At 39.5% G+C, this 18915-nt stretch overlaps 1 protein-coding gene across 1 annotated transcript in view; it reads right to left on the reverse strand.

Annotated features, from left to right (window-relative positions):
• Positions 1 to 2717: 2717 nt before the first annotated feature.
• Positions 2718 to 18915, reverse strand: part of il34 (interleukin 34) — a 43730-nt gene continuing 27532 nt past the window's right edge. The window contains exons 7-8 of the mRNA XM_071547509.1: positions 15675 to 15858; positions 2718 to 8891 (exon numbers count right to left, since the gene is read on the reverse strand). Coding sequence (XP_071403610.1) covers positions 8833 to 8891; positions 15675 to 15858 — 243 coding nt within the window. The 3' untranslated portion in view covers positions 2718 to 8832. The remainder of the gene's footprint in view (positions 8892 to 15674; positions 15859 to 18915) is intronic.

Consider the following 18915-nt stretch of genomic DNA (forward strand, 5'->3'; position numbering starts at 1 on the left):
TTACTTTTTATTTCATGTTTTTAAGAAAGGCATGTAGTCAGTTAAATAAAAGTAATTCATGACTCATTGTGTTTTCCATTTAGATGGGCTGCTAACAGTCATCGGGGTAGTGATGCATGTGACCAACCTGAGGAACCGTCCTCTTCACTCTCCTTGCCACGCTAGGTAGCAGACTTTACACTATAGTAATTTAACTTTCAAAGATGGATAATGAGAAAATGACAATGATATTTCTGTCTGTTTACAAGTTAAATTCACTTGAACACATTAGTTATTCTTTCCCAACATTTTCACAACACAACCTGCCAGCTCCGCGGCTCAGATTGAACTGTTTGTGCCTGTCATTTGATTGTGCGTTTGTTTAAAGTGGCCTGGCTTCCCGGTTAGGTGGACTTTTCTGTTTTTAAAGAGTAACTAAACCCCAAACCCAAATCTGTGGTGTAGCCTGACATCTAATGGCGAAAAGTAGGGTAGATGGAGGAGTAGGGTAGTAGATGTCAGGCTTCACCACAGATTTGGGTTAGTCCCCGCCAGGCCTGTTCCCTCCTATGTTCCGGTGAGTCCCGTGACCCAGCGGACCTGAGCATCTGTGGCTGCTCAGCAATCAAGGGAAGTCCAGTCAGCATCTTTTTTTTTTCTGTCATCTATGTGTCCTTAATCACTGAGGTGCTCTACCCAAGCCTTATTACATATCCACTTTGTTACAAGCTACTCTAATCTTAATGACATTTATACAAATAGTAGCCTATTCTGATAAAATTTTCTTAAGAGACAGGATGGGCTACCCTAGTCTGTACCACATTTATACACTTAGTAGCCTCTACCTTAGTTTTTACCACATTTACAGAGGTAGTATCCTATTGTGATACATTCTCTGACCTTACAGGATGGGGTACCCTTGTCTTAACCACATTTACGCACTTAGTAGCCTGTTGTGATAAATGTTTCTAACCGACCGGTTGGGCTACTCTAGTCTGTACCACATTTATACAGGTAGTAGCTTATTCTGACCCATTTTCCTAAGCGACTGGATGGGCTACCCTAGTCTTTACCACATTTATACAGGTAGTAGCCCATTCTGATAGATTTTCTTAAGAGACAGAATGGGCTTCACTTTCCTCTCCTCTCCATCAGCCAATAACACCAGGCTTCATTCTCCTGTCCATCAGCCAGTAACACCAGGCTTCACTCTCCTCTCCATCAGTTTAAAAAAATAAAGAAAAATTACCTTGATTTTGAATGAAGAAGGAAACATGTCATCTTTTTTTGGGAAAAGACGTGTTTTTAGCCTTCATTTAACAGTGCACCTTTAGAAGTCAATAGTACCTTCTTAAAGCAGTTCACAGATGTTTTCAAGTATGTTGCCTTGGATGTTCCAAAATTACAGCCATTGGAATTTGTGCAGCGTATTTGTCTAATGAAAATGATTAGAATCTCTCATATTTTGAAGTAATATCACTGTTATTTCTATTTCAAATGAAATCAATTTTTATATTGTACATTTTACTAGATACTTGAGAATGCAAGCATGTTTCATTTTGCATTGCATTCGAACTAGCGATACAAATGAACATAGTCACAACAGAAACCTAGAAATATTTTAATAAAATTTATTTTAAGTATATTTATACATATATGTAGACTATACGTATATTCTAAGTTATATTACTATAAGTATGTGTGTATAAATATATATATATATATATATATATATATATATATATATATATATATATATATATATATATAAAATATACACATAACTTATTTTCTCTAAGATTGTAACAGTTGGTCAATTTGCAGAAATTAAGATTGTCCACAAAATGCACCTTTTGCCTCATTGGGGTTGCTCATACTTGATAGTTGACATACCTCGCTGACTGGTAATTTAATGACCGCATTACGTCGCTGGTTCGTCACGTGTTAGCTGGGGATATGCTGTTGCTCAAGCGTTCACACTATAACAGTATCGGTGCCGAATGTAGAGGAAAAAATGGAGCATCATTACTTTACCAACGTGGTTTTATTTTACTCGCTCGCTAAAGTAAATAACGACATAGCCGAAGGATTTGGGTTCATGGATTGCCGCAAAAGAGAGAGGAGCTGGCAGATAATAATGTTCTTTTACGGCGCTTTCATGACATTATTGTGCTTGCTTATATGAGAGCTAATGGCCACCAAGTGAAGCTATTTATTTCTTTACCAGTATGTGACTCTGAACATGCATTCTTGCAATGAAAAAAAATATTTTCTAATAAATCAGCAGGCACTAAACTAAGGAATTCCAACAATTATTGTCAAAACGGTTAGCCTACGGATCGCACGTACATGTCTACCAGATTACTTTCCAGTGTTGATAGGAACCTTGAGAATTTAAATCAGCAATACACTTAAAAACTGCATAAGCCTACTGCAAAAACTAGGCTACATTTCACCTATGCTGGAATACATTACAGATACATTTCAAAATATACAAAAAGTGGCCACAAAACAGGCCCAACAGGGATTTTAATATCTGTAATATATAATCATTATTTTATTAATTTACAAAGATAGATATGTAGGTAATCTGTAAACTGTCCAGATCAGACCCATGGTTTTACTAGTACTAATTTGACAAATGTGGGATTGTTAGGCCTGCATTTAATTTTGCACAATAAAGGCAGTATATTGTAAGAATCTTTTAACTTTTATAATGACTGAACTCTGGAAACAGATTGAGTTGATAAAAATAGCCATTTATTTTTTTTTAATTCTTTTTGTAAAAGCATTGTCTCATAGCATTATACATTTCCAGAAAAAAATAAATAATTTCAATATCTTGTGTATAAAAAAATCTGTTTTTAAAATCTATCTTCAGACCATAGTCAGACAACAACCAACCAAGTTCCTGCAGTTATCATCTTCCTGTTGTCGACTTTGGGAAATAACACATTATGTTCACAATAAGTGATCTCTGAAAACTCCTTAAAATATTCTCCTTATGGCTATAATAAGACAACCACACAATTACTTATGATTGATAAAGTAGAATAAAAATACACTTATTTATACTGATAACTTGAATTGTCAATATCATCTTACTGTAACCTCATTATAGAGCTTCGTTTGCATGTATGGACCAAGTTTAGCCCCTAATAAACTTAAAAGGGCAGTCAACAAGTTCTTTTCAGACTCTGGCTCAATCCATTAAGTATTTTCTACAAAATCATTTAACATCATCATTCTCCCTCCTGAAGAGTGACACAACTATAGGCTTGCAAGGCTTGAATATAACATCAGCATATGCAAAGTTAGGAGCGAATGCATTAATTGAAAGTGTCCCTTTCACACAGAATCTTTCACAAATAGCTGTTCTTTCCTGCAGTCTTGGGGGTAGCTCTTCAGTTTCCATCAGTCACATCATAACATTACTTGAAGTGTAACTAACATCATACATTACTTTTTCAAATTGCGTATAATTACCATTTCAAGTAATGCAAAGCAACTTTCAGAATTACGTTTCTACCTGAGTGTTTATATAATGTAGCCTTCTTGTTTAAAAAGCCACACTGTTTACTGGATTCATGCCTTCACTCATTTTCTGCTCAACCATAAATCATAGAAACATAGCAGCTGCAATGTCGCTCCATTTAATCTCTTCCTCGTGGAAAGAAACACATTGCTTTTAGTCAAATGACGATAAAGAGGAAAGAACACTTCAGTTAAATGAGTCCTCTACATTCCTAAACTGATGGATGACTGACACTCCTTGTTTGCAAGTCATATGAGTGAGTCTGTGAAAGCCACTCACAGTAATATATCCAATAAGACATTACATTTGAAGTAAAGTAATTTAACCAACTCTGATAACAAGTGTGAGAGAAACATTTGGCTTTGTATAAATAGCAATAGCAACGATTAGCCCAAAAGTAATGAAGAGATGAAGCAATGTTAGCATCATAAACTGACTAAACCAGCAAGTCAGCAGTTGAAGGCAGTGGACCAGGTGCATAAGGATGGCAGGCTGAAACTCAAACATATATGTTGGATTGGGAAGTTATTAGGAAAAGTACATGAGGAAGTAGTAAAAAAAAAAGTGGCCACGCCCTTGCAGCGTGTGATTGGCTCTAGTAAATAGTACAGATTTTCAACCTGTTTATAATAATAATTTGAGAAAGTTAGGTTTACATTCTTTCAGCCAGAGCGTGGGTGTGGACAAATTCTAGACATTCCTAATTTAACATGATGCGATCGTCCAAGCACACCTGACAGCGCCGCCCACACCCAGCATGGCTCTACTTCCTCTCAAATCTCTGAGCAGATGTTTGGCCCGTTTGCATCATGGAAAGCCTGACACTGACGCTCTTGAAGGCTGCCATCTTTGAGCACCTGGTCCATTTATTAAGATAAAAAACAAAGAATAGCAGATGTGCATAGGCTACTGGTTCCTCAAACAAAATATATTCTGCAGCAAGTGTACGTATGTCCAGAAATAGTATGTCTAACAAATGACTTCTCTTACAGATATTTGTTACTTAACATACAGTATGAATATCTATTGACAGACCATTGTTAATCATTCTCAAAAGAGAATGAATCAGCCACTCCTCTTGGGTTCACTTCTTGTAAGAAGCAAGAAGCTTGATTTTCAGTTAAACAATAACCTCAGGGAATACCCAATAGTCTATTGTTGACAGATAGTGCAAACTTATCTGTCAGAACCAGGTCAAAACCTCTTGAAAATATTATTCTCTTGTTCTAAGCATTTGCCAAAAGTCAGAGAATGAAGGAATGAATGAATGGCATACATTGTGATTCCAGATAGGATTCCCAATGGACGGATGATGGATATTTCACAGTCTAATTATATTATTATGTCTATTTTCTGAGTGTACTGGACTGAATGTGATGGAGCTCCAGTCCCAGTGCAGGAACATGAACCTCTGCCAGTTAGCTGAAGAGGAATGCCCCCCGGCCAAAGGAAGTGCATTTACATGTATGGGGCCTCAGGTAGAGTTACTTGGCTAAATAAGCCACGTTTCCCATGGGGCAGTCGGTCAAATACCTCCCAGAAGGCCCAGGGTGAGCCCTATGACTCAATATACAATTATTTGTACATTGCATACAGTATGGTATTTTTCTTATGTGCCAGGCATGAACAATCAAGCTGAAGGAAATCCCAGTCGCTCCCAGATGTATCACTTCCCAGTCAAGAGGGACATCGTAATAACAGGCTTGTAACCCCGAGGGACACATTAAACGGTCATATGAACCTACATATGAAATGGGAAGTTTCAGCCAAGCAATATGATCAAAGATGCATTCCAACTGTGCTGATAATGACTGAGGTCTTTCAGGTGATGTAATTCACCTCTGGCAGCCATATCAGTGGTCCTCAGCTCTTGACAACAACAGCTAAACTACTAAGAATTAGCTGACTGCATTACTCAACTTAAAATTCTGCCATCTCAACAGCATGGAATATACATGCTTATTTTCTGTGATGTTTTTGGCTCGGGACTGATCTTTTTTTTTTTTTACTGAGACTGCTAAGTGGCTAGTAACTACAAGTGGCTGGTAGCTGTACATTGACATTAGTTGCTTTGCTAAATTAGCTTGCTGGATAGTCGGTTTCCTAACAAAAACAGAAAAAAACAACTGTTTGCTTAGGTTACCTGAGCTGAAAACCAATCTACCTCATCAGATGATTTAGTTTTGCTTAAAATGTTACTGAAACGACCCTCATCTACACCACAGCTATCGATTTCAGATATGGCACATACTGGATACTAGGAGATTTGTGACACAACTGCAAAGCTGCTATAAAGCTTAGCTAGCTGTGCTTCACTGGCTGATATGCCTGCTTTTGTGGCGACCAATCTATCTCATTTTCTTATGTATGTGTAGGCTACTGCTTTGAAGAAAAAAATTAATTCAGTATACATGTGTCTAAATGTGTATTAGTAACTAGTATAGCTGTGTTCTTTACTGTGATTATGGTTGCTTTCTTGGTAATTATTTCGGTAAGAGTTGAGAGAGAGCGGAAACGCCACATAGCTCATGCAAGCATGCTGCCAATTTCCTTGGTGAGCCTGTTTTCCTATCTTGTCTCATGTTTTGTTCAGGTTTTTAGTTTTCCCTGGATTTAACCTTTGCATTATCCTTTATGTGCTGAGCGAGCTTCACAGCCCTAAGGACTAATAAACCCATTCAAAAGGCATTGGATAACTTGAACAGTGCAAGGTCTATCTGAAGTATGGCTGTTTTTCTTAATTCCTTAAAAACTGACTTTTTGGTAATACAAGATTTTCATTCAACAGCAACAACATTCAACATAAATGTTAGACTGTACAGGACACAATGCGATAAGCATAATAATAATATTTCACTACTCTTTCCACCTCTGTTGTATGGCACATTATAATGTCTCTTGCATCAAATAACAGTCTATACAGTAATATATACATAGGCAGGTCACAGAACACATTCATTAGCAAAATACATTTGAAACATAAAATGCATACATTGACAGCTGACAATGTCATATAAATACACAATAAAATATTATCTGTCAAAATAGGGAGAGTTTGAAGAGTTCATACCTTGACATTTTAAATTTTAGTCTGCTTCTATTCATGTGTAAGTACTCTTTTTGTATTTTCGAATAAAAAAATGGATAGTTAGCAATCTTAGCATTCAATAGCAAAACAAATGCTAGCAGCAGGTTGCAGGATGTCTGTGTATGTGTGTGTGCGTGAATGAGTAAAAAAAAGTCATTAAATCAGGCAGGCGAGATGTGTCATTGTCTATGGCATGACATCACACAGGTGTGTCAGGTACAAGGCCTGCTGTATCATCCTCCAGCGGTGGTGCGATCATCACTTACTATCTGAGTAAAGCCACGCCAAACCATATGTCTGTGCACTGTTGGCCTCATCCTGTCACATGCTTTTCACCCTGTTGCTGCTGCAAAATGTTGTAAAGCTGATACAATCGAAGGTCTAAGACAGAAACAACCGGATACTTTCAGGCTGCAGCTAATTGGCTTTCAATGTTACCGGTCTCTCTCTAAGCATTAGCTTGTTACTATTTTACAGTCTGCTGACAGTGGAGACAGCCAAATATGTTAAACTCCAAAACAGATCTAAATGTACAAATGCACGGTTTGGATGGAAATCTATAAGCGAGACATGATTGTACAACAATCTGCTTAGAGCTTCCACTCTTTGTGCATAATATAGAAAGAATTACATGGTATGGGGCGTAAATAGGCTTCGACAGCTTTTGTATCTCTACTTTGGGACCAGCACACGCTCTAAAAATAACACTTTCAATGTAGGCTGTAGATAAGCAAAGTAAAGTTAGATTTGTGCAGTGTTTGTACAATGTACAGCGAGGAAGTAATGTGAGAACAGATCTCCGGAAAAACAGCAGTTATCATAGTTTGCCTTTAGCTAAGAAATCCAGTTCATGTACATTGTTCTTTCTGTTCTGGCTCACTGGTGTTTGATCGAAGCAGTCCTGGAAAAAAAAAGAATTGTGGCCCGCGGTACAAGTCAGCTGAATGTTGAATTTCCTCAATGTGATGAAATCAATGTCTAGCCTCTCTTACTTTCTCGTGTTGGTCTCAGTGGTGAAGTGTGCGGGTCCACCGGAGCACACCACGGGCTTTGTGGGCAGAGACATGTCAAAGCAACAGCGACGTCCTCAGTCCAGGGTGAAGTTAAAACCCTTTGCTGACCAGGAATCAGCAGCTTCTGCCACACCCTCCTTCTTAAACTTAAAGTGAAAATCCACCTTAAAACAGAATCCAGTCCTATTGAACCTACACTCACCGAGCACTTTATTAGGAACACCTGTACACCTGCTTATTCATGCAATTATCCATTCAGACAATCATGTGGCAGCAGTGCAATGCATAAGATCATGCAGATACAGGTCAGCAGCTTCAGTTAACGTTCGCATCAAACATCAGAACGGGGAAAAAATGTGATCTCAGTGACTTTGACCGTGGCATGATTGTTGGTGCCAGACGGGCTGCTTTGAGTATTTCTGAAACTGCTGATCTCCTGGGATTTCACGCACAACAGTCTCTAGAGGTTATAACAGAATGGTGCAAAAAACAAAAAACATCCAGTGAGTGGTAGCTCTGCGGACAGAAACGCCTTGTTGATGAGAGAGGTCAGAGGAGAATGGCCAGACTGGTTGGAGCTGGTTGGGCTACAGTAACTTAGATAACCTCTTTTCAACTGTGGTGAGCAGAACAGCATCTCAGAATGCAACACGTCCAACCTTGAGGCGGATGTCACTTTGGTAGCCGATTGACACTGAGCTGAAAGCTGATACCTACCCAGTATTAGTAAGGTGTTCCTAATAAAGTGCTCGGTGAGTGTACGTCAAATTGACCACACAACCATTCAGTCAATACATGAACACAAAGAAGTCTCTCCCAAAGCTAGAAACCTGAGTGCCAAGGCTCTGAACTGAGATGCCACCAAGAGACAAAAGACCTGGGGCTTCCTCACTTACAGGGAATTGGAGCTTTTACTCCCAAATGAGCTTTATTTCATTGTAGACGTAAAAGTCTTATACCAGAAAAGTGTCCATATACCCATAAAATCACTGTGGTACTGTATCCACAAAATCTCCTACTGTCAATTGTTGCTTAATCACATCATCAAGACAGTCTTGGTTTTCTTTTGTAGCTGTGGGAGAGACTTCTTGATGTTCACAAATCAGGACTGGACATTCTTGTTTCAGGGTGGATTGTCCTTTTTACCCTTCAGGGAGATTATAACACTAATCCCTAATCAGTATCAACAGGGACAACTTCACCCCACCGGCTTCTTCTCAGCTCTCTGGCTGTAAGAGTTTCTTCCTGCCTTTCCTCCAATGGGCGATAGCACAATCTGAAAAACACATGAGAAGAGAAAACCCATTATCCATTCACTCCTTCATTCTCTACATTGCTCATTGACTGGTTGGCTGATTGATTGCTTCCTATGACCACTCACTAAATAACTCTAGATGTAAGAACAGACAGATCATCTCAAGACATTAGATATACCCGTCAACCCCCACCCCATGCTACGTCAGCTGTTTTTTTTTTTTAAATAGGCCATTGAGTCTGTCAAAGTCTCATATCATTACCTTTGTGTAAATGTATTTTCTATGTTTGTGGAGCTCACAGTGCCACGGGGAAATGCAGTAGATGAAGATGCATCATGAGTCCCTTCACCATTGGAGTCGATGCTGTTCGGCGGCCACTGTGGCACTCGAGGGCCAACTTTACAATCGCTGCATATCTGAATCTTTTTCTACCATAGAGCGCTTCCTGTGAGCCATATTTGGTGCTTGTATCACAAAGTTCTTAAAGCTTAACCGCCCCACAGCTGTTTTAGTTCATGATTCACCATTTCAGGATGCCAAATGTATTGGACAAATGATGCTAATGGGACTAAAGTGGTCACTTTTAGGAGATCATTAAAGACCCACAAACACTAACAGACTCTTGATATCTTAATTTGAAGCTCTCTTTTCAGGTTTTTCATCTCTGTGAGAATTCAGCTATGATTCTATTTTGCAACAAGAGTTTGGTAAGTTGGACTTATCAAACCAGCCTCAGCTCATTTCCAGTTAAGTTTGAATTGACGTTAACTTTGTCGTTTTCGTGACTAATTTTCTCATTGAACTCTACAGTATGAGAGACACTTAATCCTCTCATAAAGTGCACTGATGAGGTGAATCCAGGTAAAAGCCATTATCCCTTATTGATTTCCCTTATTAAATCTCTACCAATCACAAAGGCAGAGATGTAGATAAAGAGAAGCAGACGAGTTAGAGGATTTTTACAGAGCTTAAACAGTGATTTTTTTACAGGCCACAGAGCAAATGTGGTAGTTCTTTACATTTTTGCACGCACACAGAGCTGAGGACTAGCCCTTGTCTGTGTGTAATTGTGTTATTGTTAGTGATGGGGTAAATGTACATCTGTGTGCCAACAGTACTGAGTGTGGAGTGCAGCCCATGTGCTGTTGTGTTTGTAGGTACACACTGCTGCTATAGAGAGCTGGGTATAGCCCTTTTTCCTCTTCTCATTGACACTGTTGCTTGATGACTGATGCTTTGACATTTTTCGATGTGTGAAGATATTAGTGCAACAAACACACTGGACCTGAACCTGTGTGAAGGAGCCTGGCCAGGGCAGCATGATGTTTTGTTCTCCCTCCAGCAAAGATGTTGCTCAACACTGTCTTTACCAGAGTTTCTCAGCATCCTGTCAGTACTTTTTGCGTTTTTTAAGTTCAGAAGTGATCCATATGGAAATATTGCCCACGGGACATACAGTACTTCACTTGTCCTTTCTCAACTTTCACCACTTTGGGGAGCCAGATATAGTTGCAGATAGATGCGGATATCTTTTGTCTTCGCAAAACCAAAATGTTGGCAGCATAGGATTAAGACTAAACCACAGTGACTTGGGTCTGAGTCATAATGTGTTCAAATAACAATAAGTGGCTGATTTCCTGACCACAGCAGACTCTCTGAGACAGTGAGGCACCTATAGAGGTAATGGTTTTTCTTACATTTTTTCTGCAAGCCAAATTTTGGCCTCTCAAAATACATCTGGAATGAAAGTCATCTACATGTAAAAGATACATTTTTTGCCCATTTTTTGTATATTCTGAGACAGATTTCTAAACATATTCTTCATTTCACACAAAATATATCTTTTCACATATGGAACACGTCTGCTGACTGATGCCCTTAGGAAATTGTATAATTCCTCTGCTTTTAGATTTGATGTAGGTGGTTTGTATTTCATTTAGAAAACATATTTTGGTTTGAGTTGTCTTATCTTAGATCACTTGGCAAATGCTAGCCTGAGTATGAATTGTCTAGCTTGAAATGCTGTGCTGCGGTAAAGCTCATCCCGCTCTCGACTTAATAACTGTTGCAGTCGCATATTCTGATCAAACTGTTGCTTCATCACAAAGAACAGCAGTAAAGCACCTGACACAGGTCCATCTTTTAAAAACATAAGCCCATGTTACAGTGCTGGATTCAGTTTGCACATATCAGGAACTTTTATTCTGATTACATACGAGCATGTGAACGCACAACTTAATCAGAATGATTTCATTAATCAGAATGATTTCATTAATAATGAAAAAATATTGCTCATGTAACCACAGCTAATGATTATGAATACCATCAAAACAAAAAACCAGTGTTCAATTCACAAAACACTGGCAGCATTAGTGTCTCAACACCCATAAAAATGTTTGGTTAATTCCCATTCAGAGTCAATGCAGTGATTATATGTACACTCCAGCTGAGTCTCCTTTAACTCCCATAGAGTTTATTCCAGAAAGATGAAGTAAGGAATAAGAACCTCATGGGAAGTTTTCCTACATTCATGTATTGCAGCATGTAGCTTCATCCATCAACTAATACAAAGATTACCCAACAAATAATGTGCCCCTTTTCGTCTGTCATGAGTCTACACACATGGAAAGTTACATTAGGTGATTGTAATGTGAGTCTTACATCTTTGGCTTTAGGTTGTATTCCCATTTCCCAGGTTTTATATACATAAATTTATATATATATATTTATATATGTTCTCGACAGTACAGCGAGAAACGTATAATTGAAAAGATATGGAACTCGTATGTGGCGTTACATACTGTCTGCCTTATAAAATACATTTTGGGGGGAATATATTGGGCTGGCTCAAGGCCCACAGGAGACACATCACAATGTTTGCTTAATGATTGATGTGTTTATTGTGTGTGTGAGTGTGTTCGATGTCCAGATGTTAGGGCCTCTGTAACAGCAAACATCTGTATGCCTCTAATCCTGATATTCACCGTCCAGCCAGTGTGAAGGAGCCCGGCCAGAGCAGCATTATTCTCACCACATACATCAGCAGGATGTTCTGTTTTCCAACTCTCTCCTTGCCAGAGTCAAGTTTCTCAACAGCCTGTCAGCACTGTCAGGGGTGTAGAAGTGATCCATATGGGTATACTGCATGCAGGACTTACAGCGCTTGATTCAAGCACTTTTCTCTCTCTCTCTCTCCCTCCCTCGTGTTTCACCACTTTTTGGGGAGTCAGATATAATTTCTGATATGGAGGGAGTCTGTACTTGCTAAACAGCACCATGCTGGCAGCACAGGATTAAAACCAAACCACAGCGAAGCTCAACAAAGAGCCCTTCAGACACGTGGGCAGCATTTTAAAGCAGTGGTGATGGGCTACATTGCCTACAGCAGAGGTGAAGTGGCAATAGGATAAATTCCAGGGGTCTCATATATAAACCAAGCGCATGTCCAGAAAGGAAACTTAAAATTGACACGAGTGTGTGTACCACTGTGCAGTCTCTACACCATGCATTTATTTTATTTTGTAGTTTATTTGATAGGGAGTCAGTGCAGTTAACATAATTACACTTCACAATTGAAATATAATTTCCAACCCTTGTCCATATTTGGGCTTTTAAATAGACTACAGCTATCTAAAATGTCCTGCACAGGCCAATAAAAGCACCATTTAAAAAAAAGTCCACATTATACATCATCACAATTGCACAACATCACATTATGTACACACGTAAGACCGCATGACACAACAAACGAGATATTCAGAAATGCACCCACAATCCCGTTTTACACCGCAATCAGTCAATCTTAAGATTAGCTATGATAATATAAAGACTGGCTGCAAGTGAGTACAAGCCTGATTAGATTTCTGCCAGTTCTTGACTCTTGAGTTGCCCTCTTGCCTACTAATGCATCTGCATAATGCCGAAGGGAATTTGGGTGCAGGATGTGGCAGTGCGCCCGATTTTCACTCCACTGTAGTCCTGCTTATTAGCTGCTCCAGAAGAAGCACCTCAACAAGAGCTGGGCTCTGTGTGTTTGTGCTGATGGAGTGTGTGGGTGCGTCTGTGAGGATGCATGCACAGGCTAAGCCCCTATGAGATGCTAGATGGCCTGAAGACTAGATGTGAGAGCTTTTGTGTATTTTTATTATTGCTCTATGCCACTCTAATAATGCATACCCCTAGAGCACCTAGAAAGGTCATTAACATGTTCAAATAGAGTTTTATGATGTTAGTAAGGGGATATTCAACAGGCTATGATTTCACATATAGTATTTTATAGTGTATATGTTTTTAAATTCAAAATATAAATCAATCAGTAAAGGATAAAATGAGCATATCTTAATGTGCCTGGTCAGCTGCCTTATAAACACTGATTTTCACACAGACTGCATACTTTTATAACTGTAACTAGAGTATGTTCCTACATGCTGTGCTATGCATTTGGTGGTCTAAGCATCTCCTTCCTTGAAACTTGTGTTATGAACTATAGAAAGTGTACCTAAGCTACTTCACCACAGTGAATTAAGCCATAAGATTTATGTTTAATTATGGTGCATAATGAAGCGCTGCTGTGGTGATGTTATGCGTACTATGTGATAATGCACAATTATCATCTACACAATTGGTAAAGTTTAAAGTTAAGTTGAGGTCAAGTTTTCTGTTATATACTACTTCTGTTTTCTGTTTCAATTGTGGGAGTTGATGGGATGGAGACATTAAGCTTATTTACAAGGCCACAAAGTTTTATGGTGTTTACTGTTTTACTGCAAGCAATTTTAAATGTGTACAACTGCTTTTCTTTCATAAATACACAAAGGCTATATACAGATAGTGTATAACAGTAACAGTACAGTAAGTAGAAGTGGCTGACTTCTCTGACTGGTTTGTACTGTGGTGTGCGTGACATGTAAACCCGACCGTAAATGATGTTGCGTGGGGTCTCTGCTCACCCTCAAATGGCTTATTTAGCAGTAATGACTGGCTGGCTGTACATCATCCTGCTTATTACACAGCTGCTTACCAAAGACATGAACCATTTGACACAGAAAACGGATTTAAAATGATTTCATAACGAGTTAAAGCAACTGACAAGCTTCAGCCAAAAAATCAAAATCAAAAATACAGGCACAACTGGAAACATAGCAACATAAAACAGCGGTCTGTTGTATGAAACAGCATCCTGTAATTCTGAAATAACAGGCCTGCGTTCATGCACGGCCAATGAGGATTAAGTTCTCAACACAGCTGTGTAACAAGTCTTAAATAACGTATGTGGAATTCAATATATATTCTCTGCTTGGCCAACAGGAGGGCAGCAATGGCTCTCGCCCCTCGTCATGTTGCCATCTGCTAGTAAAATGTAAAATGTGTAAAATGTTGGCTGCAGTACTAATGAGGAATGGTTTATACTACCGCAGCATACTGGAAAACAGATTCTGTAATTGTGCTGTAGACTCCCATTTGACATTTGGACGGTGTTTTGGAGGGTTAGTACAGTACACGCACATGAAGCGATGACCGCACATGACTTTATTCCAGTCAACTAGCAGTGACCTGTGATGGGCAGTGCATGGGGAAATTCTAACTGTGAACTGCTCTATCATTTTCAGTCACATTGGACTGAAAATTAGGCATACTAATAACTACTACTATTACTAATAATAATAATTACTAACCACTTTTTGACACGATAACATCTGAATGTTATATAGAGTCTTTGCTCTTTGCCTGTTCTCAAACTTTGTCCCTGCTGACCACCGTACACTCTCTCTAATCGTGAGCCAATCAAATGACAGCAAACCAATGGCTCTGTATCTAACAGGCTGCCTGTTACGCTGCTCTCCACAAAGTGGTAGCATCAGATCTTAACTTTTCCTCCTTTCCTCCGCTGCCTGGACGGCTAACTTGCCTAACACTGACGCTGCAGTAATTATGCGTCATTCATTTAACTGATAAGGACCTGGATAGCATCACATTTACCATACTGTATAAACTGTGCAACATTTTGCCTGCTATCTGCTGAACAGGTGGACTGTCCACGGTGATCTAAATGGATTAATCATACACACATGCACAGATGCACTGCAAACAAACAAGGACATGTAAAAGCATGTACACAGATACGATACACACAGTCAAGTAAGTTCTCTCTCTCCAAGTATAACACAGCCCCAGATAGATAGACAGACAGATAGATAGATAGATAGATAGATAGATAGATAGATAGATAGATAGATAGATAGATGGAGAGATTCGCTTCTTGTGCACTGCTTCACATCCCCCTGGTTTTAAACGTCTTTACACAGGCTACACGATTGGTTTGGGCATTTTACTGGTTCATTTTGAGGCACGGATGTGTCTGGCAGCAGTCTGAGCCCATATGAACCAGATCAGCGTGTGAGTTCCTTGGCCGGGTCCCTACTGGCTGATCCAACATGTAGATGAAAAACAAAAGGCGAGGGGGCTCCCAGACTTTGGAGTGTAGCCTGGCTAAATCTATATCACCTTTTAAATCATTTAATAAAATCCATTTTTTTACTTGCTTTTATGTAATGATTTTTTTAGTAACTGTTTTAGAGGTTCCTATTCTGTTTTCTTTACTCATGTGTAATGCAGTTTGTGTTTTGTGCTATTTAAATAAGGCCTGCCTGCACTGTATATGTGCTAGTCTTCTATTATTCCATTACAATCACATCATGACTCACATTATAATGCCTTATAGTCTTGTGAGGTTTTTATTGTGAGTCATGAGTTACACAGTTACCCCAGACAGAGTTTTTACACACTGCATCTGCCGTACTCACAGTCATCGTGTGCATCTGTACTGGCAAAGCAGTCAGTGAAGAGGCACTGCATGGTGCGGCGGAAGTTGTCCAGGAGGTATTTGGGAGAGGCGTATCTCCAGCTGGACTCTGGCACTCTGTCGGGCTCCTCTGTCAGCCGGTCCCAAAGGTCCTGGATGCTGTCCGGAAGCTCCTGCTGGAACACCTGCACACATACACACACACATACACACAAGGGGATGTGATGAAAAAATGTCTGGCTTAAGTAGGATATACTGTCAGCTGTGTGCAGACTTGGCCAGAGGTTTTGGTTGACATTGTAATGTCAATACTACTATTTTGGCTATTTTGTTCTTATGTAGTTTCTTTTCTAAGTTACCGATGCTGCTGGGGAGTTGTGCCGCCGTATTTCATCTTCTGCCTGTAATATACCCGAGGATATGGGCCTGTAATGTGTAAAAAGTTCTAAATTCTTCTTTCAATGTTCTGATGATGTTTACCTCGCCTGACCAAAGCTTTGAGCAAAAAAGAAACTCCTAAATTGGCTAATTCCTTAAATAATAACTCTCACCACCTTTACTATACTTCCCACAAGTAAATACAGCATGCTGCACTGTCTCTGGACCGCTACATTCACGTAGCCTGCCTGGATGTTTACTCACTCACCCACAATGCCCTAGTCTTAGCTGAATCAATTTAATAGCATCTTTTCTGTCACCTCCCATATATACACTATTCATTTATACAGACTCTTGGACCGAAAAGTAAAGCCTCCCTCTTTTTTTTCATTGTTCCATTCGTCCTGCCACTTCTTTGCAAGTCCCTCTTTGAATAAATTATAGCACTCCAGTCCACCAAATGGTAATCTGAAATCAATTGTTTCTTTTGGAAGTGACTCCTTGGCAATTTTAACCACCGTTTCATTGTCCTCAACTCCCCAAAGCCTTGGCCTCTCTTTTGCATTCACAGACATAATAGCATCTCATTAACGAGGTCAGGGCGAGCTCTTGATCTCTTAATCTTCAAGCCTACCAAGGCGGCAGCTGAGTCAGAGCAAATAACATCTTTACTTGGTTTGACTTCCTCCAAACACCATAAATCTCCGAGCATTGACAATAATTCAGAGGCAAAGACAGGCACTCCATCTGTTCATGTCGCGGAAAGACTGAAATAAGTGGGGTTGCGAAAGATACCAGTTCTCGTCACGTCATGATATCTGTTTCCCGTTTATTATGTTGGGACATACCATCTCAATGTAAACTGAAGTAAAAAATGTGAGATCGTATTAAGTGGTAAACATAAAAGTCAGAACTGTTATGTTTCTGTCTTCCACCGTGTGTCTGCCCTGGTTTGGCCAGCCAGTATAAATGTTCCCCAGTGTGTCATTAGTTTGTTCTGTTCAGTTGCAGTTGTTATTATGTTGTTACCTCCTCCAAGGAGGTTATGTTTTCGGTGCCGTTTGTTTGTCTGTCTGTTTATCTGTTAGCAGGATTATGGAAAAACTACTGGCCCGATTTTCATTAAACTTGGTGGAAGGGTGTAGCATGGGCCACTGAAGAACCATTAAATTTTGGAGCGGATCTGGATCCGACTCACAAACAAGCAATAATAGCACGAACTTTGGCGGAGGTCTGCGCTCTGCGAGTGCAATTCTAGTTCTATTAAGTTATGTTGCTTGTTATTTGTGATTTATGTTCTGTTTATTTTACCTTTTTTATTGGTCCCAGAACAGCTTATGTTTTTCTAGCACTTTCTCTTCGGTTTTGCTACCCATGCTTTGAAAAATAATCGACACATTACATGAAAAAGGCTTTTAACTTTTCAGTAACTAAATCTCGATTATAAAGGCCGCTACACAGGAAAGACTTTTAAAGCATGTTGGCTTTAAAAAAGGTCTGACAAATAACAGCGATCCAAACAGATGAAATCAGTCCAAAAATTGCGGATGTATCAGTCACAAAAACTGCTAAATTGTTTAATGTGGCAAGGGGAACAGTCTTAAAAATCATTGCATTTAACCCACAATGCCTGTAGCCAAATGTTAAACATGGTGGTGGATCTATAGTGGCACGGGCGGCCATTTTGTCACAGTCAGTTGTTCTGATGATTGCTCTGCATCTTCGTATAACAACCAAGGATTATGAGGCAATTTACATGATGAATTGAGGGATCAAACACTGTTCCCTCATGATGTTCCCATATGCAAACAGGACAATGTCCCCATACATTCTGCTAAACACATTCAAGAGTGGATTCATGAACACCAGGATGAAGTCAAACTCTTTCCACAGCCTCAACCACCTGATCTAACCATCGCTGAACCTTTGTGGGAAGTTGCCTAATGGAGCACAGAGTGCAAAGTAGATTCCCATCTCCTTCATCCGTCAGAGAACTGGCAGCTTTCATTCTTGAAGAATGGCAAGGCAAGGCAAGGCAGCTTTATTTGTATAGCACATTTCATACACTGGGGCAATTCAAAGTGCTTTACAGAGTGATAAAAATACAGTAAAGGTAAAAGATTTCCAATTAAAAAGTGCAAAAGTACAGACAAGAGATACAAAAGATAAAAGACTTATAAAGTATGAAGAATGGTCCAACATCCCACCAGACAGCTCAGTTCAGGAAGACTGAAGCTGTTCTGAAGGCAAAGGTTGGCTCTGTGCCTTATTAGATACCTGATACTCGTGGTGTTTCATAGATGTTTCTGTCTATTTTGTCCACACCCTATATTTTCCAATAATAATTCATCTGTTTCACAACAGACTGTGAAAGAGCGGGAGTTGAATTTCAATAGAAAACAGATGCATAATGGTACGTCCGTTCACAATCAGTCATTCCAGATACTTTGATGATACTGGAAATATTTCATATTCCAGAAGGGACTTTCATCAACTTTAATTGATTAAAGATCGCATGGGGAGGTAGTGTGCAATCTATACTGTACAACCCGGGACTTTGAGGAAGATCAAATATTCTCTAAAACCACATTAATGCTTTTCATGCTGCATATTCTCAGACCCGGATTATATTTATCCAGAACTCACCCAAGCCACAATTCATAATGCTCAATGATTCAGCAGGAATGTCAACAGACGGGCCGCAGGGTGAGCAGTGTCCCTGCTACAGCTCCATCATGCAGCCTGATTCACTGTGGAATTTCCTCCAGGTTGTCAAGCACGGCATCATCAGTGTCACAGTCAGAGAGGGTCGATGTCATTGCAAAAGCTTCAGAGAATTCTTAGTAGAAAGAATCTCACACACT

Source organism: Centroberyx affinis, unplaced genomic scaffold, assembly GCF_046629955.1.
Source record: "Centroberyx affinis isolate AG114_WGS23_722 - 3 ecotype Tasmania unplaced genomic scaffold, CSIRO-AGI_Caff_v1 ptg000270l_1, whole genome shotgun sequence".
NCBI classification, from domain to species: domain Eukaryota; kingdom Metazoa; phylum Chordata; class Actinopteri; order Beryciformes; family Berycidae; genus Centroberyx; species Centroberyx affinis.